At 44.5% G+C, this 27500-nt stretch overlaps 1 protein-coding gene across 1 annotated transcript in view; it reads left to right on the top strand.

Moving 5' to 3' along the window:
* Window positions 1-5187: 5187 nt before the first annotated feature.
* The window catches only part of ahr2 (aryl hydrocarbon receptor 2), a 191965-nt gene continuing 169652 nt past the window's right edge, over window positions 5188-27500 (top strand). Inside the window, exons 1-2 of the mRNA XM_063211713.1 lie at window positions 5188-5788; window positions 27230-27417. Coding sequence (XP_063067783.1) covers window positions 5730-5788; window positions 27230-27417 — 247 coding nt within the window. The 5' untranslated portion in view covers window positions 5188-5729. The remainder of the gene's footprint in view (window positions 5789-27229; window positions 27418-27500) is intronic.

Here is a 27500-nt window from a genome sequence, read left to right as displayed (position 1 = left end):
CATATAAAGTGAAGGAGCTTAGGCCATATATAGTTAGATCACGCTGTCTACTCTTTACAGCTACGTTTTTTTTTTAAAGGAAAAATGACTTGTAGGGTTTCTGCAATAGTAACAATCCATGCTTGTCTTCAGAGCCAGGCTTGACAATATTATAGAAACAATAACTGTCATTACATGCACAGTTTATTATTATATAATTTATGCTATTGTGTTATATAGACAGTAGCTGCACCTCACATTGTCTACTGTAGTACAAGAAAGTGACAGTCCCATTTTTGTCATTGGGACACAGCGCAGACAACAAATTTGCCTTTACGTCTCATCATGGGCAGTCATGGGTAAGTGAAAGAAAGTGAAAGCCCATTGGGAAACTCCAACTCCCATTGTCATTGTGACACAGCACTCCACAGCACACAAGTGAACACTGCACACTGCACACAACGAAATTGCATTTATGCCTCACCCGTGCAAGGGGGCAGCCCTCAGTGGCGCCCCATGGGGAGCAGTGCGGTGGGACGGTACCATGCTCAGGGTACCTCAGTCATGGAGGAGGATGGGGGAGAGCACTGGTTGATTACTCCCCCCACCAACCTGGCGGGTCGGGAGTCGAACCGGCAACCTCTGGGATGCAAGTCTGACGCCCTAACCACTTACCCATGACTGCCCATAAAGTGGTTAGGGCGTCAGACTTGTAGCTCAAAGGTTGCCAGTTCGACTCCAGACCAGAGCAATGAACCAGTGCTCTCCCTCATCCTCCTCCTTGACTGAAGTACCCTGAGCATGGTACCAACACACATAGGGCACTGGGTTTCTATGCCAGCGACCTTGATTCAATTCCGGCCCTATACTATAAAGACAGGCATAGTAACACCATCTGCACGCTTCAACAGTGCATTGGTACCTTCACTTCTGATTTTTTCCCCCTTCCCCCTGCCCCACTAACTTCCGTCAATAAAATTGGGGAGGGAAAAGTGGCATATCAATGCGCTGTCGAAGCTTGCAGAAGGTGTCACTATGCTTTTCTTTATAGTACACACTTTCCACAGCATAGAAAAAGTTTGAATTTGCTGAAATTTGTTTTATGTCAATGGTCATATAAACCTACATAGGGGGGCCTATATTAACAGGAACAATGTAATATACTACAGTAAAATAACTACAGCACTGAAACGTACCGCTGGCCATGCTGAGTAGCTACAAATGCTAAGAGGAGTGACAGCGCGTCTGACTGACTGGGAGGTCACACAACGCTTGGAGAGGTACGCATCATCTCGTCTCACTTCTGAGAAGGACCTATTTCATTGTTAAAGTGCGGTGGTCTGTTCCTCTAAGGTTTGAAACATGCACACACACACACACACACACGCACACACACACACACACACACACACACACACACGCTCTCTCTCTCTCTCTCTCTCTCTCTCTCTCTCCCCCCCCCCAACAGTTTTAAGACTAACTGGGTCTCATTTCTTCGCACAGACGGAAACTCCCAGTGATTCACGAGAGTACCACAGTCAAGCTTTAAAAATCCACATCGGAGCAGCTGCCAAGCCCAGTCTAAACCCCAGCCCTGCCCTGCTCCTCTGGCTCTGGAGATGGAGGAGACCAGAGCCTCATGTAGGGCTGGGTAATATGACGATATATATCGTTATCGTGATATAAAAGTGTATATCGTGACCTTTCTCCTATATCGTTTATATCGTGATAGTAATTTTATCAGTTGTATACAATTGAATTTCATTTAATTACATTTCATGTTGTCACACACTATAAGTTCATGTAAGTGTAAAAATAACAATAAAAATATCCATTTTAAAGAAAGTTTGTTTTTACGACATGAAAAAATAAAAAGCAAATGAAGAGAATAACAGAACACGTATGTAATTGTGCTATATCGTGATTTACAGTGCCCTCCATTATTATTGGCCCCCCCCCGGTTGAGATGTGTTTTTTAGCTTCCAATTATTATTATTTTTCTCTAAATAATATGGGACCTTAATGGAAAAAAAGAGAAAAATCCAACCTTCAATACAAGTGCATTTATTCAGTGGGGAAAAAATCCCACATAAAGAAATAATTATTTGACATCAAATAACGTGTGTCACAATTATTAGCACCCCTGTTGTTAATATTTTGTACAACCCCCTTTTGCCAACAAAACAGCACCTAATCTTCTCCTATAATGTTTCACAAGATGGGAAAAGACAGAAAGAGGGATCTTCAGCCATTCCTCTTTGCAGAATCTCTCTAAATCATCCAGAGACCTGGGTCCTCTCCTCTGTACTCTCCTCTTCAGCTCACCCCACAGGTTCTCAATGGGGTTGAGGTCTGGGGACTGAGATGGCCATGGGAGGAGCTTGATTTTGTGTCTGGTTAACCATTTCTGTGTAGATTTGGCCATATGTTTAGGGTCATTGTCTTACTGAAAGACCCAGTGACGACCCATCTTCAGCTTTTTGGCAGAGGGCAACAGATTTTGATTTAAAATGTCCTGGTATTTCAAAGCATTCATGATGCCATGCACCCTAACAAGCTTCCCAGGGCCTTTGGAAGCGAAACAGCCCCACAGCATCACTGACCCACCCCAATACTTCACAGTGGGTATGAGGTGCTTTTCAGCATGCGCATCTTTCGTGGCACGCCAGACCCACTTAGAGTGTTTGTTGCCAAAAAGCTCAATCTTGGTCTCATCTGACCAAAGCACACGGTCCCAGTTGAAGCCCCAATACCGCTGGGCGAACTCCAGACGTTTGCGTTTATGATTGTGGGTGAGGAAAGGTTTTCTCCGTGCATGCCTCCCAAACAGCTTGTTGGCATGTAGACAGCGCCTGATGGTTGATTTGGAGACTTTGTGACCCCAGGATGCTACCATTTGTTGTAATTCTGTAACAGTGAGCTTTGGAGATATTTTGATTTCTCTTACCATCCTCCTCACTGTGCGTGGTGGCAAAATAAACTTGGGTCCTCGTCCAGGCTTGTGTACCACTGTTCCAGTTGTTTTGAACTTCTTAATTCTTCCTCTCACAGTAGATATGGGCAGCTGCAGTTGAGTGGCAATCTTCTTGTAGCCTCTGCCTGACCTGTGAAGGTCGACGCACATCTGCCTCACTTGTATGCTGTGTTCCTTTGTCTTTCCCATGTTTAAGAGTGGATAAGAGAAATGGCCTTGGTGTCACGTCATATTTATACCCCAGGGAAACAGGAAGTGATGAATTACTAATTAAATGTTCCTACATACTCTGGTAAACTTTGTAAACTACTGTAGAAATGACAGAAATGCTTCAATTATATTTATTTCCTGGGAATTGTTAAGGGTGCCAATAATTGTGGAACAGGTGATTTAATGAAAAAGAATTATTTTTTAGTCAGGGATTTTTTTTATTTTCCTACAATTCATTTGAGTTGAAGGCTACATTTTCCTAAAATTTTCAGTGTGACAGTATTCTTCTGCAATAAATACTGAATTTATTTTAAGGCTTTTAACACATCTCAACCAGGGGTGCCAATAATTATGGAGGGCACTGTATATCGTTATCGTCATATAAAGTAATCCATTTCATGATATAGGTTTTTTCCCCCATATCCAGCCCTAGTTCGACTGCTATTTTTCAATTCTACTCTCTCCCAGGCTTTCGCTGGGCCCAGGACAAAGCCACCTGAAAGGGCCACGTACCTCAATACATGTGTAATGGCAACCCAATACTGGGCCCCCCCTATCTCCCTGGGCCCAGGACAATATAGGCTTCTCCTTTGTCACCCCCCTGTCGGCTGGCCTGACTTTCTCTCTCTCTCTCTCTCTCTCTCTCTCTCTCTCTCTCTCTCTCTCTCTCTCTCTCTCTCTCTCTCACTCACACCTCCCAAAGCCTTCTAATGACAACACAAATCACACATATAGCCTACTGCACTCATCCCTTGTTTGAATGAAAACTTGCTCAAGTGCAATTTAATCCAAACTTGGACTAGTAAATTTGACATGAGGGTACACTGGAACCCTACATTTTCATGTTCATACCCGGTTTGCACTTTTTAGTCTGTCCTCTCTATGTCTTCACATTGACCCTACCTAACCTTATTAGTGTGTGTGTGTGTGTGTGTGTGTGTGTGTGTGTGTGTGTGTGTGTGTGTGTGTGTGTGTGTGTGTGTGTGTGTGTGTGTGTGTGTGTATGCGTGCGTGTGTGTGCAGGCCCATTGACATGGGGAGACAAAGGGGTATGTTGTCCCGGGCCCAGGGAGATAGGGGTACCAGAATTGGGTCCCCATTACATTATATTGATTGGGTAGGGAGCCCTTTCAGTTGATTTTGTCCTGGGCCCAGCAAAAGCTGTCAGCGACCCTGTGTGTGTGTGTGTGTGTGTGTGTGTGTGTGTGTGTGTGTGTGTGTGTGTGTGTGTGTGTGTGTGTGTGTGTGTGCATGCACATGCGCATGGTCTGCTTTGCCGTTCCTCTACTTCTAGTTTTACAGGCATGTTGCTTACATAAACAAATGGTCAGAAGAGAACATCCCAGGTGAGGGAGGGCGGGCAGACCTACCCGACAAGCAGGTGACTGCTCACATCAGCACAAGCACGTCCACACTGTCGGCTGAGACTAGACACCTGAGCTTCCAGGAAGCAACACCCTGCAAAATGTTCCAACAACAATAGAAAGGCTAAGGGTGGGGTGGGCCGGGGGATATTCTAACAAGGTGGTTCACTTCACCTGAACACGAAACAAGTAAAACTCTTAATGGGAAAATAAACCATGTGGGGTTTGGGGATTTCGTTGTTGTCTGTTTCTAGAATGGTGAAGACACCAGCTTATTTTTTTTCTAAATTGGTGACTAAACCACTCTCGGAATCACCACACACTAGATACGCTTTTGAACTGTAAACTATGCTTTAAGTAAAGTAATCTGAGATCATGGTTTGTTTTCTATTTTGGCTGTTGCAATGTGCATTAGGCTATTACCCTACTTTTATAAACGTTCAGTATGGATTTTTTTTTTCATTGTATCGCCTACCGAACAAATACCAGATGAATGTTACCGGTAAATTCTCCTATATAAAGCAAATATACTCATACAATCTAAGAAACTGTGATTTTGTTGGTGCGCGTCAGCTGTCGTGCAATAACTGCACTCTAATAGCATATTTATTACAAAGCCATGTGTGTGGCTCAGGCTACAGTTTGCGCCTGTAACCGAACGAGGGGGTTGCTGCTCTCCAATCGAGATTTCGACGCACTACGGCGCACGCAGTGCACATAATACACTCGGTCAGCCTTAAAAGCCTTTCTTCGCTATTTCCTCATTTTCTACCAATCGCAGGAATTCAACCTTACCAGCTCCTGCGTGCTGTGTGGTGTTACGGCGCTTAGGATTGGTCTACGATTCTCAGCGAAAACAGCCCCTGAGATCTCAGGAAGAGTTTGTTTGGAGGCACTAGAGAGTGACAGCTTGAAAAAAAAACTGAAAGGAAGGGAGAAAAATTGCTCTGATCACGCCATTGCTATCCGCAGACGAATACGACAACTTTACAAAACTTTTGACATTTCAGCAGATTTGGATTTATTCACTTTTTGGTGTTTTGGGAAACGACATACAGCGGAGGACACGATACTTACACTTTCCCGGAATAACGCCTTTTGGGGGATTTTAACTTTGGTTGGGATGTCCTTGTCTTTCTTTGAGTGAAGTGGAACTTACAGAATAACCATAATCTTGTCGATACAGAACTATAACTGTCACGATGATGGCGAACACGGGAATATACGCCGCCAAGAAGCGCAAAAAGCCTGTACAGAAAATGTAAGTGTTTTCTCTCAGATCATGTTGGTTTGTGGCAGTGCACAGAAGTCAGAGAAACACTACAACTGAAGTTGCAAGCATGTATCGAAGTGGGTCCTCTGTGCAATAAGAAGCCGGTATATTAGCAACAACGTCATTATTTAATAGCAAGATGTGACATAGAAACGCGTCTTTTCATAGTGCAGGTTATAATGAACTTGGGCATATTGACATCCAAGGGTACTTAAAACACAACACAATACCATTCTTTGCTACATTCACGTTTTCCCCGTGGAGGCGTATGAACTGAAAGTTAACAACAAATATCGTTATGAAGTCTTTGCCAATAGGCTAATGCTTTAATGTGTAGAGAGACCATGTGCAGTGAGGAAGGCTTTCCTCGCCGAAACAGTCGTTCTAGTAAGTAGGCCTAGGCCAGTGATGTAGTCTACTTTTTATGGTGGGTATACTGTATATTTGAGATTATTTTGAAGTGGGTATACTGTGCCATTCAAAACAATGGATCAATCGATTTTAAGTGGGTATACTGAAATCCCTGAAATTTAGAAGTGGGTATAGGCTACTATACCCGCGTTCTACGTAGACTACACCACTGGCCGAGGCTATAGCTTATAAAAACCTTTCAAAAGCCTTCTGTTCAAAACAACAACCGTGTATTAAGTAATAAAGATGGTTAATAACTCGTTTATAAAAGTCGATTATTCCGGTGGCCAAATAAGAGAACAAAGTTGCACAGTGAATGTCTGAGGCTACTGTGCCTTCCCGTCTAGCCTACCCGGGCAGACGTCGCCCTGTACAGTACGAGCTTCTCCGATTTGCCGTAGGAAACATGGCAGAAAGTGGGGCCTACTGGCTGCGTTAAATAACAAAACAAATGTTCTTTATATTAACTTTTGCCCATGAACAGTGTTTATTAAGTTAAGGAGAATGCATTGCGTGAAGAAGTAGCTCGTCTTAAGTTTCGGGAGTTACCTTAAGATTTGGTAGTGGTGTATAGTTTTGGTCTGGCATGGAAATAGTACTCTTGCATTAATCATAATCAAGTTGAGAGTTGGCGGCGCTCTCACGCGATGCTTACAGGAGGGAGGGGCGAGTTGGGGGGAGCTGGCCCGAAGTATGTTATTGTAATCTGATATACGGTTTTTTCTCCTTATGAGAACACAATTTTTTGTCTTTCCTTCTTTTTCCCCTCAAATTAACATATTTTTAAGTCACGCAAACTGTTACGCAACCGTGGTCGTTGGCAGAATGCGGCGGGCCTCTTTTCTGTTGTTGGAGCTTGTTAATTCACCGTCCGCAGAAACTTTCGACGAATAGATGGCGCGGGAGTTTACAGCTGCAAACAGGAATGAACCATTTAAAGACTTAAACATTTGGATGGTTATCGGAAAGAGTGAAAGCCAGATTTTGGCACAATTTATTAAGTTATCCATGGTTACCTTTTTGACGTTTTACATCCATCAGAATTCGAGACTTGACCTTTTTTGTTTAACTTCTCAATCAAGTTTATGTAAGGGGGAAAACTTGGAGCCATGACAAGTTTGACCTGTTTTTCGTAACACGATGTGTTTGTGTCTCGGCATGTTAATGTAGTGAGCCTTTTTGTCAATGACTTTTTAGGCGCTGGCGTGAAGTGCATTAGAGTTCATTTCTCTATTTTTACGCACGCCAGCTGAAGTTTACGCACAGCTTTGTGTGCCTCTTTGTGCAGCTTGTCTCTCAGCAATGACGAGTGATAGACTAATTACAAAAGGCCGTGAAGGCCACAGCTGATACAGAATTGATTTGTCCACCGTTTGTTGATAGCCACAGGAGGGCTGCCTGCCTGGACAAATCGAATGATATTTTATTTATATGTGCGACCCCCTAGTCACTATCTGAGCTATGCTGCCCATTCAAGCCCGGGCAGAACATGAATTATGGCCCACCTCTACCTCCCACCCTATACCCGTTAACAACTCAATCAGAGTTCAGTGTGTGTGTGTGTGTGTGTGTGTGTGTGTGTGTGTGTGTGTGTGTGTGTGTGTGTGTGTGTGTGTGTGTGTGTGTGTACGCATGCACGCAACAGCATTGCTGTCACCTGGAAAGATAAGAACAGCTCCAGCACAATGGCTGCTCTCATTTTGAGCTGACAAGCACACCCCATGTGCTGCACTGCCGCCAACAGAGGCTAGAGAGAGAGAGAGAGAGAGAGAGAGAGAGAGAGAGAGAGAGGGAGAGAGAGAGATAGGGAGATAAATAGAAAGAGAGAGAGAGAGAGATAAAGAGAAAGCGGGAGAGCGAGAGAGAAGGGAGAGAGATAGAGAGAGGGAGGTAGAGAGAGATAAAGAGGGAGAGAGAGAGAAATAGAAAGAGAGAGAGATTTGAAGAGAAAGAAGGAGAGAGAAAGGAATAGAAAAAGAGAGAAAGAGATAAAGAGAAAGAGGGAGAGAGAAGGGGGAGAGATAGAGAGAGAAATAGAAAGAGAGACAGAGAGATCAAGAGAAAGAGAGGGGAGATAGAGAGAGAGAAATAGAAAGAGGGAGAGAGAGAGGTTGGAGAAAAGAGAAATAGAAAGAGGGAGAGAGAGAGAGAGGGAGGGCTGGCTTGACTCGCCTCATTCCCCCTGCGAAAAGCCGTCTGCGCAGGAACACAAAGGGAGCATTGAGAGCGGCATGTAACTGGACTCCAGGCCAGGCAGCGCTCATGGAATGCTTTAGAATTATGCACCCAAAAAAAGATGGTGGTGGGTTGCGGCGGTACAGGGTGTGGGTGGTGGAGTGGGGGTGGTGAAGGGGTGTACGGGTCATCAAGAAGGAGAGGCAGTCATTGGAAAAGTGTTTAGGGCGTCAGACTTGTAGGTTCAAAGGTTGTCGGTTCGACTCCCCACCTGCCAGGTTGGTGGTGGGGGAAGTAATTAACCGATGCTCTCCCCCATCCTCCTCCATGACTGAGGTATCCTGGGCATGGTACCGTCCCACTGCGTTACTCCCTTTCGGGCAGCATTGGGGGCTGCCCTCTTGCACGGGTGATGCATAAAATGCCATTTCGTTTTGTGCAGTGTGTACTTGTGTGCTGTGGAGTGCTGTGTCACAATGACCATGGGAGTTGGACTTTCCCAGTTGGGCTTTTGGCTTTTGCTTTTAAGTTCGCTCCCCTCACCTCTACATATACCCTCTCGCTCCCTTCAGTGTCTCACTCACTCTTACCTCAATCCCTCTCAGCTAGTGTATATCCACACCTCAAGTGTAAACTACGCTACACAACACTACAGGAACGTACGTACACACACACACACACACACACACACTAGGGGTGGTACGGTTCACAAAATTCACGGTTCGGTTCATATCACGGTGTCAAGGTCACGGTTTTCGGTACTCTACGGTTCTTTTTTTTAGTTCATGATAAATGGTGCACTGGGAATATGAAACAATATTTATATGACTGCAGTTATAAAGTGATGTATAGGCTTATTGTATGTGAAAATGGTGTGATTTTAATTGTGTCATCCTCTGATTGGTCTTATACGCTAATGTTTTAATCAGAGAGACTGGATAAGATACTCCTAGAATGTCTGTTTTACATATTTTTCTGGGCAGTACATGAATTGCGGTTTGCGACGGATTGCACGGTTCGGTTCGGTATGTGTGTGAATTGTACGGTTTCGGTTTTCGGTGCGGTTTGTGCCATCCCTAACACACACACACACACACACACACACACACACACACACACACACACACACACACACACACACACACACACATTACACATTACAAACACACACTACTCAAGGACACACAAAAAAAGTACATACGCACAGAGTGAAAGTGCATACACATATCCGACAAGTTGGTGGAAAAAATAAACAGAAAGTTACAGGCCTAAACGCCTCTCTGTGTGGGGCCCCCCTCTCTATCATCTCACTAACAATAGAAGCAGGTCAGAGAGTGTCAAACCCTATCACTGGACTGACACTGTGGATGCTGATTTATGACTTGGGAGTGGTGTGACTGAGAAGTGGTGTGTGTGTGTGTGTGTGTGTGTGTGTGTGTGTGTGTGTGTGTGTGTGTGTGTGTGTGTGTGTGTGTGTGTGTGTGTGTGTGTGTGTTTGCGCACATGCGTGTGTGTGTGTGTGTGTGTGTACGTATACATCTGTGTTAAGGTCTGTGTATCTGTGTGTGTGTATGTTGTATGTGTGTGTGAGTGTGCGTGTGTGCGTGTGCGTGTGTTGCTCTGGCATGACGATGGTGATGTCATTGTGTACTGCCTGGCTTGCTGTCTCTCCTCCCCGGTGCTCCTCAGCCTGGTGTTTTGAAGACTGCTCCCCTGGGTAAGGTGCTAAGCCCTCTTCGCTGAAAAACATGCCTCATGGAGAGAGAGAGAGAGAGATAGAGGGAGAGAGAGAGAGAGAGAGAGAGAGACAGAGAGAGAGAAAGAGAAAGCGACAGAGAGAGGGAGGGAGGTATAGAGAAACAGAGAAACAGAGAGAGAGAGAGAGAGAGAGAGAGAGAGAGAGAGAGAGAGAGAGAGAGGGTTTGAGCGAAGGCAGACAGAGAGAGAGAAAGAGAGAAATAGGAAGAGAGGGTGAGAGAGAAAGAGAGAAATAGGAAGAGAGGGTGAGAGAGAGAGAGAGAGAGAGAGAGAGAGAGAGAGCTCTGTGTTGCAACATGGGAGGTCTGACTGAGCACAGTCTATTTGAAACATGAACCGAAATCCAAACAAGATAGCTGTGAATTATTTGTTTTCGCCAAAGAACAATCAATAACCATACACCTCGACATATACACCATTGTTAAACATGTATTACTAGGTTTTTTTATGCTTTCATGTGCAATTGCCATCTTTAGTTCTCCGTCTTCAGTTCAAGCGAATAAAAGGTCAGGTCTTTTCACCCTCGACCTGTTGGGATATAAACATCTCAGCTTAATCATCATTAGTTTCCATCGTTGCCTAGTGACACAGAGAGAGCAGTCCCTCATGAGTCTGAGTCTGTACTGTAGTTGGACTCGTAATATTAGCATTAGCTCCGGGCTAACACACAGACACACACACACACACACACACACACACACACACACACACACACACACACACACACACACACACACACACACACACACACACACACACACACACACACACACACACACACACACACACACACACACAGACTCATTGAGAGATTGGATTGGACTGTGTTGGCTAGATGCAATTACAGTAGAAGTGAGAGGTGTAATGAACAGCCATATTTTTATAGTTTTGGAGTGTGTGTGTGTGTGTGTGTTTCTGTATGTGAATGTGTGTGTGCCCATGAATTAAGTGCACATGTGTGCGTGTGTGTATATGCACATGTACTGTATGTCAATATGTAATAAGTGTGTGTGTGTGTGTGTGTGTGTGTGTGTGTGTGTGTGTGTGTGTGTGTGTGTGTGTGTGTGTGTGTGTGTGTGTGTGTGTGTGTGTGTGTGTGTGTGTGTGTTAGTTTTGTGTGTGGGTGGTGCGTAGGCCTACATTACACGGGAGGCGCTGAGTTGTCTGGAGCAGTCAGCGGTGGATGTGCCCAAGTGGAAAAAACACAATTGTGACAAGCAAAGCACAGCCTTGACCCAGATACTGTACCTCCCTGCTCCCCCATTTAAACCAAGCCCCAAGCCCTGGCCCCCAACCCCCCTGGCACCCGACTCCCACACTGGCTCTACAGCCAGGGTTGCCAGATCTGACCGCTCGAATGAGAAATATCAATATCACAATTATTTCAGTCAATATTGATATCATGATTTTGTTGGGCGGAGTGGGAATGTTTTGTGCTTAGCAACTTTTTTGGCAGTGCAGAGAAATGAAAAAAGTATTGTTTCAAATCGGTATTGTGAAATAATTATTGTTTGACAGCAAAATTGATATCACAATATAAATTCGATATATTGCACAGCCCTATTGCCAGATGTGACTGATGATTTCCAGCCGCCCAAAATGCTCAAAAAACTCCAGAGGAGCACTTAATCCAGCCCGAATTTGAACTAAACTCTATTTATTTCTAATCTAAGACGATTAATTCTACAGAAAACAACCCACAGACTGCAGATCATCCTTAACCCCTTAGCGAAGAGCCTATTTTATAACCTTACTGTCACCAAAAGTGTAATAATAGTTATGTCTTAATCTGTTACTTAAGGCTTTTGGTGCTGTCATAGCAGTATTGTTAAGATGCAGTTTGCTTAGTATTTTCATCAAATAGTAAATAAGCCCGCCGGTGACCCCATCTGCAGTAAGAGTAGGGCTGGCACATTTCAGTGGTGAAAAAAACCGGGACACATAGACCGACAAGCGCAAAACGTGAATGATGGGGTAATATGAAGACGTGCGTTATAAAAAACTGGGACAGTTATTCCATTTACCTGGACAGACCATAAAAACCAGGACAATCCAGGAAAAACCTGGACATGTGGGAACACTAAATAAGAGGCTACCATCCCAATTGGGTGGGAGGGAAACGGCCCAATCTGGCAACACAGTCCCTGGCTCTGCCGCTAACGTGGCTGCACTTGCAAAACTGAGAAAAGCTCATTATTAAAAGTGCTTACGGCCATTAGCCAATAAGAGGGTTATTGTTGGCAGCCGCGACCTGCTGGATTAAGACGACTTTGATACCCCCAACCCAACCCCAAGGGCCAAGGGCCAAGATGGAGAAACCTCTTATGCACTTTTAATGGGGAATATTGACGTGTGGAAACTTTAACGAATCGCTGACCCGCAATTAGCAGTGGCAAGTTCGCTCTATAGGTTATAGCTCTATTCAACTTCTCTCTCTCTCTCTCTCTCTCTCTCTCTCTCTCTCTCTCTCTCTCTCTCTCACACACACACACACACACACACACACACACACACACACACAGACACACACACACACACACACACACACACACACACACACACACACACACACATCAGCTTAACGTGGATGTACAGTATTTGTGCTATACAATGATCAGAGTGTTTACTAACATTTCCCAAGCTCTTTACGTTAAGTCCGGATTGGTTTCCGCCCAGCACAAACTAGCCATAGTGGGAACGGCGCACTACGAATACCACCTGGTCTTACCTTACTACCCTGTAACTAGGGGTGTAAATCACAGCCTTCATGACAATACGATACGGTATCGATTTCTTAAATCAGGGATTCGATTTTTTTCGATACTTAAGAATTCCCCACGATACGATGCGATTCAGTTCGATTCGATTTTTTCCAATTACTTTTCCACTACTATTGTGTTATGGAGCTAGGGCATTGCACAGGGGCCAGCGATTCGATTCTTTTCGATTTTTAAGAATGCCCCACGATACGATGCGATTCCATTAAATCGCCGGCCGATACTTCCGATACATCGATACATTTCGATTTTATTTACATCCCTACCTGTAACTAATTTCCTTGCTAACGTGGAGGGAGATGTGAGCTGACTGGACGTTTACAGATGGCAATGCCAGGCTACTATGAATGAAGCAGATCATATACTGTGTAGTACTGCATGTATTGATGTGCAGTGCTGCTCTCTGGGGTGATTGGTTCAGGATAAATAGTGGCGAGATAGAGTTCCACAGATGGAGCCAATTTGACTTTTATTACATATCGTGTGTGCGTGTGTGTGTGTGTGTGCGCGTGGGTGCGTGCATTCGTGCGTGGATGTGTGCACACTCCTTCGTGCGCTTGTGTGTGTATGTCTGTGCATGCTTGTACTGTATGTTTGTGTGTGTGTGTGTCTGCACAAGTGTGAGTGTTTGAGTGTGTGTGTGTGTGTGCGTGCGTGCGCGCGTGTAGGCTATGTGTTTGTGTGTGTGTGTGTGTGTGTGAGAGAGAGAGAGAGAGAGAGTGTGTGTGTGTGTGCGTATGTGTGTGTGTGCGCGTGCACGCCGTGTGTGTGTGTGTGTGTGTGAGAGAGAGAGGGTGTGAGAGTGTGTGTGTGTGTGTGTGTTTTGCCTTCTTGATCAGAGCCAGATGGTGGTGGGGTTCCAGGGGAGGTTATCAAGGGAGACACAGTGCCCCCCCCTCCCCAGATTAATATCACTGCTGGGGGAGACTGCACTCCCCTCCACTCACACAGTCCTGTAATGCAGCATACAGCATAACTCAAACAAAGGCAGCCCATACTCTACTCCCATACACTCAGTGAACTTGCTGCCTCTGAGCATGTTTTGTGTGTGTGTGTGTGTGTGTGTGTGTGTGTGTGTGTGTGTGTGTGTGTGTGTGTGTGTGTGTGTGTGTGTGTGTGTGTGTGTGTGTGTATGTACACATACAGACACAGGCATACACATGTGTGCACACAGACACGCAAACACTCAAAACACTCACGCCTGCACGCACGCATGCACGCACTCACGCACACACACACACACACACACACACACACACACACACACACACACACACACACACACACACACACACACAGGGGCCCCTTGAACACTTTTTCGTATTTCAAGAGGGCGATTAGGGAGCCCTTTAGCAAGGCATACACAAGAATGAAATAATTTGACTTATTCCTTGAATACTTGCATGCTTAGAGTATATGGAATAATCTCGTGTTTTTAGGGGGATGAACAGTTTTGTCAAGTTTAACCCTCTTACTAGGGGTGGGCGACATGACGATATTAAATCGTGAGTTGTGAAATCGAGTATAAGATCGTCTCGTGGAGAAGTGGAGAAATCGCATAGACAGTCTTGCAGTGAGGATGTTTACTATCAGTTTCACAGTGATTTTTACTCACTTGTGTTGTTGTCTTCACTTTTATTCTTTACATTATTGTATTCCAATTGTGCATTCTATGAGAGCAAATTACAAATGGCAAGTATATAAAATACCTGTCGAAATCGAAATATTATGTTAACAAATGGTGATATGACATTTTTTCCATATGGCCCACCCCTACCCCTTACCTGCAGTAAGAATAGTATCCATGTGTGTTTGTTTTCCTTTCACTGCATGTTTGTTATGCTCTTTTGTCTGGTCTGCACAGTATTTTGACTCAAAAGTTGTCAGGCCTGCTGTTATTGCCCAGGGCCGAGAACTCTGGATGGACAGGGGGTTGGGGTTGTGTGTGTGTGTGTGTGTGTGTGTGTATGTGTGTGTGTGTGTGTGTGTGTGTGTGTGTGTGTGTGTGTGTGTACACGTGTGTGTGTCTGCGTGCATTCTGCTTGCATGTGTGCGTGTGTTTGTGTGTGTGCGTGCATTCTGCCTGCATGTGTGCATGTGTGTGTGTGTGTGTGTGTGTGTGAGTGCATGCGTGCGTGCGCGTGTGTGCGTGCGTGCATTCTGCCTGCATGTGTGCGTGTGCGTGTGCGTGTGCGTGTGTGTGTGTGTGTGTGTGTGTGTGTGTGTGAGTGCATGCGTGCATGCGCGTGTGTGTGTCCGTGCGTCTGTGCGTGTGTGTGAAGGGTGGGGAGTGGTGACGTGTTCAAGAGGGTAGAGCACAGGTGTGTTTAGGTTACTCTACAAGTGTGTGTGTGTGTGTGTGTGTGTGTGTGTGTGTGTGTGTGTGTGTGTGTGTGTGTGTGTGTGTGCATTAGTGCGTTTGGTTAAAACGTCCTTTAACGTGTTGGAGCCTGTGTGCTGGAGAACAATGCGAGGGCCATATGTAATGTATAGCTGACATTCTTATACCCAGACTGACGCATACTGAATTAAACACAGGGGCAGGACAGCCAGGGCAGCCGCCTGGCAGTAAAGTGTGACGCAGGGGAGACGACAGGGCGGGGGACAAAGAGGTCTGTTGTCCTTGACCCAGGGAGAGAGGGGCCCCAAAATGGGGTCCTCATTACATTGCATGTATTGGATTAGGGGGCTCTTTCAGCTGACTTTGTCCTGGGCCCAACAAAAGCTGTCAGCGGCCATGGCGTGGCGTATACTGAATTAAACACGGGGGCAGGACAGCCGCCTGGCAGTAAAGTGTGGCTAGATGCCTAACTCAAGGCCATGCCATCCACAGACGCAAGGGTAGATGGAGTACGCTTATATTATTCACTTCTACACTGGATTTGTGGGGTGGTAGTGGGCTGGGTGGTCTTTTCTCCTCTCCTTTCCTCTCCTCTCCTCTCCTCTCCTCTCCTCTCCTCTACAATCCTCTCCTCTCCTCTACAATCCCGTCTCCTCTCCTCTCCTCTACAATCCCGTCTCCTCTCCTCTCCTCTCCTGTCCTCTCCTGTCCTCTCCTTTCCTCTCCTCTCCTCTCCTCTGCTTTTCTGTCCTGCCTCCCTTAACCTTCTTTTACCAGTAAATCCCTTCTCCTCTCTCTTCTCCTCTCCTCTCCTCTCCTCGTGCCTCCTCTCCTCTCCTCTCCTCTTGCCTCATCTCCTCTCCTCTCCTCTCCTCTTGCCTCATCTCTTCTCCTCTCCTCCCCTCTTGCCTCCTCTCCTCTCCTCTCCTCCCCTCTCTTCTCTTCTCTTCTGTTCTCTTCTGTTCTCTTCTCTTCTCTTCTCTTCTCTTCTCTTCTCTTCTCTTCTCTTCTCTTCTCTTCTCTTCTCTTCTCTTCTCTTCTCTCCTCTTCTCTTCTCTTCTCTTCTCTTCTCTTCCCTTCTCTTCTCTTCTCTTCTCTTCTCCTCTCCTCTCCTCCCCAGCCTCTTTTTCTCCTCCCCTTCTCCTGAGGATTCCCGCCGGTTGCAGAATGAACAGTTTGGGTTTTGAAATCACAATTAATGGGAATGCCGTGAGGCCTTGGATGTAATTCGTGTGGAATGTGCAAAACAACAGTTTGCTCAGTAATTCCTAATGACCAAAAAACCCAGTTTGATTTGCCAGGCAGGCAGGCAGGCAGGCTGCAGTGCAGGAGCTAAGGCGATCAGGCTAATTTAACAGCACTGGTTATTGAGTTACAGCTGTTACTTTGACACACCCTGCTCAGTGTACTCTACTCTGTACGTGTGTGTGTGCGTGTGCGCGCATGTGTGTGTGTGTGTGTGTGTGTGTGTGTGTGTGTGTGTGTGTGTGTGTGTGTGTGTGTGTGTGTGTGTGTGTGTGTGTGTGTGTGTGTGTGTGTGTGGGCGCATGTGTGCATGTGCCTGCGCATATTGGACAGATAGGTGGTTTCCTTTGGCTTTTTGGCACAGAAATAGATATCCAAAATTGACGCGAAACAAACAATATCCTTTTGGTTTTGATTTGATCTATCTATCTATCTATCTATCTATCTATCTATCTATCTATCTATCTATCTATCTATCTATCTATCTATCTATCTATCTATCTATCTATCTATCTATCTATCTATCTAGCCTATCTATCTATCTATCTATCTATCTATCTATCTATCTATCTATCTATCTATCTATCTATCTATCTATCCAGGTTTTGGTCTTTGTAATGAAGGCTTTATTGTAGCGCTTGATTTGTGTAGCTCCACTGCTGCTTCCGTTTTGATGCATCCAAACCTGCAGACCGGCATTTCAGTGCTGCCCTCTAGTACACTTTGAGTCTGCAGTACAGTCTGTGTCTGTTTTGTTTCCCATCATATGGTTATGTTTCTATAGCTCAACCGGTTGAACCAGCGCTGAGGAATAATAACAGGGCCATATGGGCATTAAAGCATGCGGTGAGAAAGCATGTGTGTGTGTGTGTGTGTGTGTGTGTGTGTGTGTGTGTGTGTGTGTGTGTGTGTGTGTGTGTGTGTGTGTGTGTGTGTGTGTGTGTGTGTGTGTGTGTGTGCGCGCGTGTGTGTGTGCGTGCATGAAGCCCTACCACATTTTTGTTACATTTGCCATTCACTAAATCAATTACTTCCCGGTAAGCACAACTTATGAATGAGAGCTTTTGTCAAGTCACTAGACAAGCAAAACACGCACATGGCCACTTGTAGGTTTATAGAAAAACTACACAACAAAACCTAAACATTGAAAAGCATTTCCCTCAAGATCCTTGTGTGTGGAATCTTTCTACCGTATGGAAGTGTTGCTGAAAATGTTGGAAATCGTGTGAGACCTGGCGGGGGTATTCCAAGCGCATGGTTGAGTGATAAACCTGTCTAAGTTAACGTGGAGGAAAATAGGCTAATAGATTGTCCACGGGTAATGAAAATTAAGAAAATGAGGACTACATGCTCTTCTATTAGATGATTTACCAAGGTTAACTTAAACTGGTTTACTACTCAGCCAAGTTCTTGGAATACTCTCCTGGAAGTGACCCGAATCAAAACAACAAACAAACAAAACAAAAGAAAACAAAGCAGTCTTCCAATCGGCAAGGTGTCCTTATGTGATCCTGGCTTGTCAGCTATGTTATAAGGTATTATACCATGGCACTGCATTGGTATCTGATGCAGATTCAGTTCATTAGCAGGTCTACTGTTTGCAACTGATTGTTGGAGAAGGAAATGTTTGACGAAACAAGTCAACGCCTCTGCAAAACGAGTCAATGCCTCTGCAAAGGCGGCTAAAGCTTTGTTGTTCCTATAACTACCAGGACGCCCCCTGGCAAGGAGCTCTGTTTACAACTGTTATGCAAGCGTTGATCATGTTTTGTTAGCTTTGACTTGCCTTGAGCTCAGTGTAGACCTGCATCTGTGATTCTGAATACAGCTATTGCATTTCTTATTCTGCACGGTGTTATGTAACCCAGACGGTGTCTGCTTTTGTAATGCTCTTGCCATGATAGGATGTAAGACTTTGTGCACCAAAATAAAAAAAACAACTCTAAGAAAAGGTGCTGAGTGCTCAAGTCATCTCTGGGTCTAGTCGCTGTGAAGTATCCCAGTTTGTCTTGAGGATGTAGGACTGTCTTGAAGTTAGTAGGGTTATTCCGTATGTAAGATGGACGTAATACATAATTAATTGATCAAAAGACTTGTGTTGTTGGTGCACCATCTGTGCATTTTACACAGGGGATTTTAACATTTGTTATTTCATTGTTTTATGAATAGGGGCAAGCAACAATGCCTTCCTGTTTAATCTTTGAGTAAAGTTTCTGTCTTCAGGATTTCGTTCCCCCACACTTATATTTGAGTGACCAATTCGAAATAGAGATTTTCGCAGTTCAAACAAAATTCTCATCCATTGCAAAGGGAATGTAGATGATGAATTTTGAGAATGTCCATACGCTTTGCACAATGTAAAAATCGTCTTAAGTCACCATGGCTTAAGGCTACCCAAATCTTTCACCACTGGGATTTCTGTCTTCAGAAGACTATCAATGGGCAGCTAGTATCAGCCAGCTTGCATGGGTGGCTTTGGGTTGCAGCCCTGCACAGGAAAAGAGCAGCAGTGGTTTCCACCCCAGGGCAAGTGAAAGTTTTTTTTTTGTTTTGGTAAAGACGCTGCCCAAGTGACCGCCACTTTATGCCCCTGATGACGACACCCTTGAGGCATGGAGTAAACCCTGAGAGGATCTGCGAAATGGGCTGAAAGCAGCCCTTTGTTCCTCTGGGGCTTTCTCTTTTTTCTTTCTTTCTTTCTTTCTTTCTTTTTTTCTGTCCTCTTTCTTTCCTTCTTTCTTTTTTTCTTTCTTTTTTTCTGTCCTCTTTCTTTCTCAGTGAGGTCAGTTTCGCTTTTTTATTTCTGGGAAAGTATAATTTGGGTCTGCTTGGCTAAGGTTTCACATGCTCTCTCAGAGGGCCGGATCCTTTTGCTTAATGCGTTGAGTGTAGCGTTACAGGACTACTGGTACAAAAAACAAGGCCTCTGGTCTCCCCCACGTCTGCCAAAGAAAAAAAACGGGAAGTATCATGAAAAAGAACTGAGAGCCAATTGCATTGTTCTTCATCAAGGAACATGAGATCAAGTGATTTTTTTTTCTCGTTTCTCATTTGTGTTTGTTAGGATAAACCTGCAAAGCTTCTTTTGCATAGCTGAAGGCATACCATTTCCTACATCTCGTAATGATAACAAACAGGATATTTGGTGACAGGTCACAAAGGCTTTAGTAATGCAGGGACAGTGCTGAGGTTATGATATGTGAAGGAAAATAACCATTGAAACATTTATATGTTAATAATGAATGTTTTTGAATTACTCAAGTAAATGGCAAGAAAGCATTCCATACAATATTTAATTTCCTTAATATTTCAATGATTTGATGTTCATTATGATTGCCATATTAAATAATCATTCAATGCATCCTATTACGTAACAGGTAACATGTCTAATCGGCTGTGTATGGACTACTAATAGAATTTACATCTGTAGCTTCAGACATTTCTCCACATCATTCAAATTCAGCTCACTATTATAGCTGTACATTAGCACTACACTTGGGAAATGTTAAGCTAATGCTACAGTAAAGCTAATGCTAATGAAATGCTAATATAGGTTATGTTGCCATGGTACCCTCTTCCAGTAGTTGCTCCTTGTCGTAACTGCTCCTTGGCATGTCCCTCATCTCGAAAACCGAGAGTGTCAGGCGCCTGGACCTAATTACAAATGAATCACCAGTCAGCGTCTAGACGGCAATTATGTCAGGAAGACGTCTCTCACCTCAAAAGGGTGTTCAGGTTTCTCAGCTTTGTGAAAGAAACCCTTCATGCTATATGAACAAAGTGTGGTCACATATATAGGCACCGGGATGGCCACCGTGTAAGGCACCTGGCTTACAAGTTAACCAATACGCCATCATTTCCATGCAGCAAAAGGCTGGTTGTTATGCGCTTTAGATGAGGAGTGGTTATGCCTTCTGTGCAAAGGGCCTTCATCGGTGAGGAGTGGTATTCTTTCATTCATTCATTCATGAGAGGTCACCACACTTAGGCAATACCACTTTGGTGCCAATAAGGTTATGTTATCACCTGAATAACATGATAAACATGCTATTAAAGTAAATTCCTGTATTGTCGTAGTTATGTTGTGCTACTTTTAAAGGGACACTGTGCAGGAAATGGTCAAAAAGGTACTGCAACTATGCTGCTCATTGAAACTGGGCTATTTGTAATAAACAAATATTTTCTAGTATGGTCCAAGCACAGTCATTTTTGCAGCTAAAAATGGCTATTTTTGGAAATTCAAAATGGCGGACCATGGAGAAGATCCCCCTTTTCATGTATGAAAAGTGCAATTTTTCCAGTCATAATGAATACTTAGAATTTGATGCTGGTGGTAAGTATTTATGAAAAAGGTAACATTAGTGAATGGGCAGCATGAATTCTGAAAATAAACAACTAAAAATCTCACAGTGTCCCTTTAAAGTGTATTCAGGGTACTCAAGCTACGTAGTCATTGTTGTGTAACCAGTAGACCACTGACCTTTGCACATATCTTGTGAATACAGATTTGAGCTCACTCACCTACTTGCTCGCTCACATGGACACACACCTTCTCAGTCATACACACATACAGTACACGCACACGCACGTATGCACGCTTGCACACACATGTACATGTACACAAGCGCACTCACCCAACCACACACACACACACACACACACACACACACACACACACACACACACACACACACACACACACACACACACACACACACACACACACACACACACACACACACACACACACACACACACACACACACACCATCTAGACTGAACACAAAAGAGCTGTTCAAATGCAGCTTGGGGTTGCGATAACGTGAGGTCACATGCCTCCATCATGAACAGGGTCCTTGTGGGTCCTTTGCCCCTGTGTCTTTGCCCCTGTGTGTGTGTGTGTGTGCGTGTGTGCGTGCGTGCGTGCGTGCGTGCGTGCGTGCGTGCGTGTGTGTGCGTGTGCGTGCGTGCGCGTGCGTGCGTGCGTCTTATCGATATGTGTATGTGTTTGGGAGAAGAAAATATTACGGCTCCATGTCTCCACCCTTACTGGTCTAAAATAACAATAGGTTTATTTATAATGAGTAAATACTTAGTTTAGCGAAGTTTCCACTCATCTGTTCAGCCATGCAGGGTTCATTGAGGTTTTCTTTCAGTTGATGTCTCATACGATGAGGGCAACCCATCGACAGAGATGTCTCTCTCAATCTCCTTCAGAGAACCGGGGACATTTACATGTCCTAATGTTTTTGTTCCTCCACTTTACCGTATCTGTGAATACTGGGTCAGTAGACGTTCCTCAACCAGATCTAGACTAGAGAGCTCTACTTACCAATTGAATGATTTTGTGTATGCAGTCAATGCACATTGCACAGAACGAAATACTGTATGAGCACTGCTTTATTTTCCTAGCCACTTAATGCACGCCGTACCTCCAGTGGCACACTGTAATAGTCATTGAAAAGTTAACTACCATAGTTACTACACTACTATGACATAACACAGGGCCTTTAGTAATGCACTACGACTTGGTCATTGCCATTCTGGTAACAGCAAATTTATAACGCTGTGTCTTAACGGGTTAAGTAATTGTGTAATTGGTGTCCCCACACGGAGGACATTGGGGAAGGGAGATGAGCTCACAGCACATGTGCTTTAACAAGACTCTAGACTCAGTCTCGTTACCCAAGAGATGGGTAGCGGAAGTGGCCATAAGGCGTAGCTGCACACAAACACAGCTAAATGCACAGACGCATGCATGCACGTACAGTACATACAGACGCATGCACACTTACACACACACACACACACACACACACACACACACAGGCAGAGACATACAGGCAGACAAACACGCCCACACACACACACACACACACACACACACACACACACACACACACACAGTGGAGTAGGTCATAAATGCACAGCTCCCTGCAAGACCAGGCCAGTCTCAGGCTTATCCCAGGGCTTAATCGCTGCTGTTTTGCCTTTCTTGCTCTTGTTACAAAAAGGGAAGCTCGCTAAACAGAAGATCATTGCCAAGAAGATAGTATAAACAATGCTTAGCAACGTTGAAAAGAACGCAAGCATGGCATCGGTGGTATGATGAGTAACACAACTTTATTGATCTGGAAGGAAATGATCGTGTCCAGTAGCCAACAAATAATACACATATAGTAATAAAGGCAATGCAGAAACAAATCCCACATTGTATGGAGCTATAGACATTAGATTTATCAGCATGAGGAGCAGGTTAGCATGCACACATTTTTGTTTGTTTCAGAAACAAAGACAAAGGAGAAAATAACTGATGAAGAGAGATAATGTTTGCGACCATTTTTGCAAAGTAGAGTTAGAATGTTACTAATAACGTCAAAAGTATATTTTTGATGGTGTTTCGTTTTTGTGTTTTTTCTCATACACAGTAGATTTTGAAAATGCAAATGCTGAATTTGCTGAACTTGACAGTCTTTGATCCCAAGACTCATGCCCTGGCTGAACTCTTGCCTATAAAGCTGACATCATACTCCATGCTAAGTCTACTTACTTCCGTTGTCATATCTCTGAACATGCAAGACAGACCAGGAACCAGGACCAGGAACCTGGGACCAGGAACGCTTTTACAATGTATCTTTCATGAAGCAAGTGTGTCATGTCAATGTTACGCAACAGTCTTGCTGATAACGGCAGGTCACAAGCATGTTATACTCGCAGTAAATGACTGTAGTTGCAGGGGAGAGGTTACTGTAGCTGTGAGTGCACTGACCCCTATGACTGGTTGTCAACTCACACATCCAATGTACATACACACATTCTTTCTGCCTGTGCTCTCAACACAGACCGACTGAATGATTTCACTACGTAATAGGTTTAACTCCTCTCTCTCTTCCCTTCAGGATCGGGGGTAACAAACGTGGTAGGATTATGACTTAGTGAGACTGGGATGTCTGCGTCTGCATTATGTACAGTAGATTGTATATATATAACCCGGACAGCACAGCACAGTGTGTGTAGGTAGGTAGGATAGTGGCGGGATGTGTGGCCTGTGCTCCGCTCAGCCATGATTATGACAGAGATTCTTTAAGTATAGAGATATGCCAATGTAATAGGTTGCTATGGGCACCTAACATGACCAGGTTCCGGTCTGCCTAAAGGGACGTGTCATAATACTCCTGGCATTGAATAGAACAGTCCTTGGGTCTGCCTAGGTCTGCCTAAAGGGGGATTTCAGCCCCTCCCCCTTGCAATAATAGAACCCGGAAACAATGGGCCAATGGAACATCTCTCTCTCTATTCTCTCTGATTATGATGTGCTGCTGTGCCTGTCTGTGTCAGTTTTGCGATGGTGGGTCATCATGTCAGTTTTTTATGAGGCGAGGTTAAAGTGGGTTCCGCCCAGTGCTGAAGACTTAGTAAAAAGTGGTGGTTAGTCCCTTTGTGAGGAGCTGCCTGTTTGGGGCGTTATGTAACTTAAGAAAACATGAGGGTGTGTGTGTGTGTGTGTGTGTGTGTGTGTGTGTGTGTGTGTGTGTTTGTGTGTACATGCGTGTGTGTGTGTGTGTGTGTGCGTGTGTGTGTGTGTGTGTGTGTGTGTGTGTGTGTGTGTGTGTGTGTGTGTGTGTGTGTGTGTGTGTGTGTGTGTGTGTGTGTGTGTGTGTGTGTGTGTGTGTGTGTTCTGCTGATAGGCTGTGGCTGACGTTGTCTTACATGTGGGAGCGTACAGTGCAGTATGTTTCCCCTCAGGGTAAGGGAACAGATTACAGAGGTGCAGTCGCCACAAGGCCCTTTGAAAAAAAGTCTCTTCAATTCTATGTACACAAAATATAAGAATGCACAATTTTAAAATGTAAATGACAGAAAGGTTTAGAAATGTGCTCAGAAATGACAACTGAAAGTACATTTCTGAAGCAGGAGATGAGGAGGGGAGGGGATATCCTCATTTTTGTGCTTGATTGAATTATCCCCCCCCACTGAAGTGTGAAGTGAAAGCCCAACTGGTAAACTCCAACTCCCATTGTCATTGTGACACAGCACTCCTCAGCACACAAGTGCACACTGCACACAACGACATTGCATTCATGCCTCACCTGTGCAAGGGGGCTGCCCCCAATGGGGCCTTAAAGGGAGCAGTGGGGCAGGGTGGTACCATGCTCAGGGTTCCTCGGTCATAGTGGAGGATGAGGGAGAGCACTGGTTAATTACTCCCCCCCCACCAACCTGGCCGGTCGGGAGTCGAACGAGCAACCTTTGGGCTACAAGTCTGACGCCCTGACCGCTTACCCATGACTAGCCACTGCACCCCTGCTTGCATTTCTGCTGAAAAAATATACTTCACCACTTGTGACTCGTCAGCCGTCCAGTGTTGCCAGATGGGAAATGCTGAGTTATGGTACCAAAACCTCAAAATTATCGTTTTTAGGGGCTTTTTTGGGAGGAATTTATCGTACAAGACCCAAATTGTTGTTTCAAGGCATGAAAATGAACTGAATGAGAACTCTGAAATTATCGTACATCATGTTTTTTTTGATCGTACAGAGGTCAAAATGGACAAAATTATGGTATAAATATCATAATTATCATAGATATGGCAACACTGGTGACTCGTCAGCTGTCTGCCTTCATGAAATGCTTTCAGGTGTCCGTTGGCGCAGCTTGAAAACGCTATCAGCTTTATAGAGACGCATGATAGATGCGTAACCCCGGTTTCCATAGGCAAGCAGCCAGCGTGATCAAAGACGCATCCAGGCATGATGGACTGGCCCCTGTGAGGTCTATATAACCGCACCTGGCATTGCCACTAACCACCAAGGCTATACGTTACGCTGCCTGACGTGCAGTATGCACCTCCATATACACTCGGCGCAGTAATTTATTAGTTTATTTATTGGTTTATGAAACATTAATACGGCCGTTGGCTTGGCCCCAGCTGGCCATGTTGGGTTTCAGGATGTCATGTACTGTATGCGCCGGCTGATGTGTACGTAGTGTACGGGTGTTTACATGTTGATCAAGAGGGCGATGCAAGGGGCTTGAAGTGGAGTATTGATGCGTAATGCTTATGGGGTTTGGAGTAGGTCTGCAATGTGCCCTTGATAGAATAGAATGTCTTTTATTTGTCATTGTAACACTAACAACAAAATTGAGCATTCACTGTTGATAGAAGCAAAATAAAATGGAAATACATTTAGAAAGATTGGAAAAGTAATTATAGATGTACAAAAATAAAATAATTCTTTGATAGCTGAATTTAGTGCAGTAATGACCACTGGGTAGAAAACCTAACGCTAACGTTAGGGCACTCGACTGCTACGAGGTCGTCCCGGGTTCGATTCCGGGCCGGGGCCTTTGCCAGCCCTTCCCCGTCTCTCTCTCTCCCAACTCACTTCCTGTGTCTCCTTCACTATCCTATCTCATAAAAAAACAAATGCTTGAACCCCCCCCCCCCAAAAAAAAAAAAACTTAAATATAAGTATGTAAGTATAAATTATATAAATATAAAAATAATGTACCTATAATAAAAACATTTTTTTCAGTCTGTTTGTCCTGTTTTTCATCGATATACATCTACTACCAGATGGCAGCAGTTCAAACAGATTGTGGCCTGGGTGTGGGTTTCTCTTATAATGGAGTTTGCCTTTTTTAGGCAACTGGTGATATTGTGTTATGTGAAGAAGTAGCTTACAGTTATAGTATACTAAAGTAATCATTTTCTTAACGTACAGTACTTTTGTGTACTTATGTACATGCACCTTATCAGAACACACACCCTACATTAACATAATAGCTTTTCCCCAATGTTAAGTGCTTTACTTCTGCTATTTTGAGCGCACAAAAGCACTTGACTGAAAATGCCTAGTATCATTTTACCCAAAAACCCATACCCAAACTCTATCTTTAAAAAAGCAGACAGCAAATTTTCTAAAGCTCTATTCTTTTACTTCCTCAAGTATCCACCTCTGAGCTGGTAAATATAGCCCCTCTAACTGATCCTCCACTTCTCAGAACAACATGTTCCAGCTGTGGGGTGGATTTGGGCAGAGTTGTATAAAGTAGAGGTGGAAGTACTCTTACACATGTAATACCATCACGTGTGGTATGATATTACATGGTTTCACCTTTGTAATATCATACTACAAGTGTTGTAATTACATCTGTAAAAGTACTTCTACTTTTACTTCATTCAACTCTGGATTTGGGTGGGCAGTGGTTCCCAAACTGGGGGTCCTGTTTACTGTTAACTGTTTACTGCTGTTTACTGCAATGTGCAATAATGTGTATTAGGTCTTTATGTATATCATGTATCTATGTATCTATGTAAGCTGTCAGACACCTTAATTTCCCTCGGGATTATTAAAATGCCCTTGACGTCAAAACATTGCATTCTGGTCAATTTCAGTCAGAAATTGACGTGTTGGGATGAGACTGTGTTGGCTCAAACAACTTTGAGGCTTTTCAAGTCTTTCTTAGTTATTCCCGGGATAGGACAGTGGAGCAGAGGCGAGTGCCCTGCCGCTAGCGCCATGGTACGGCCGGCCCAACCACCTTTAACCCCTTAGCGCAGTACTATGGCTCTCTGTAATGTCACTGCAATGTTGTTATGATGTAGTTAAGCATTATCAGCAAGTGAATAGGGTCGCCGGCGACCTCTGCTGCAGTAAGAGGCTACACATCAACTTTAACCATCTCTCTTCTTCTTCTCCTCTCCTCACCCCCATCCAGCCCCAAGCCCCCACCTGCAGAAGGCGCCAAGTCCAACCCGTCCAAGCGCCACCGCGACCGACTGAATGGCGAGCTGGATAAGCTGACCAACCTGCTGCCCTTCTCGGAGGACGTGCGGGCGCGCCTCGACAAGCTCTCCGTGCTGCGCCTCAGCGTCGGATACCTGAAGGTCAAGAGCTTCTTCAAAGGTCAGTACGCTCTGTGACACTCGGCACACATTTCTGAGAGAGAGAGAGAGAGAGAGAGAGAGAGAGAGAGAGAGAGAGAGAGA

Source organism: Engraulis encrasicolus, chromosome 12 (assembly GCF_034702125.1).
Source record: "Engraulis encrasicolus isolate BLACKSEA-1 chromosome 12, IST_EnEncr_1.0, whole genome shotgun sequence".
Taxonomy (NCBI): Eukaryota; Metazoa; Chordata; class Actinopteri; order Clupeiformes; family Engraulidae; genus Engraulis; species Engraulis encrasicolus.
Note: the sequence above shows the minus strand (reverse complement) of the source record. Positions and strands in the feature narration are given on the sequence as shown.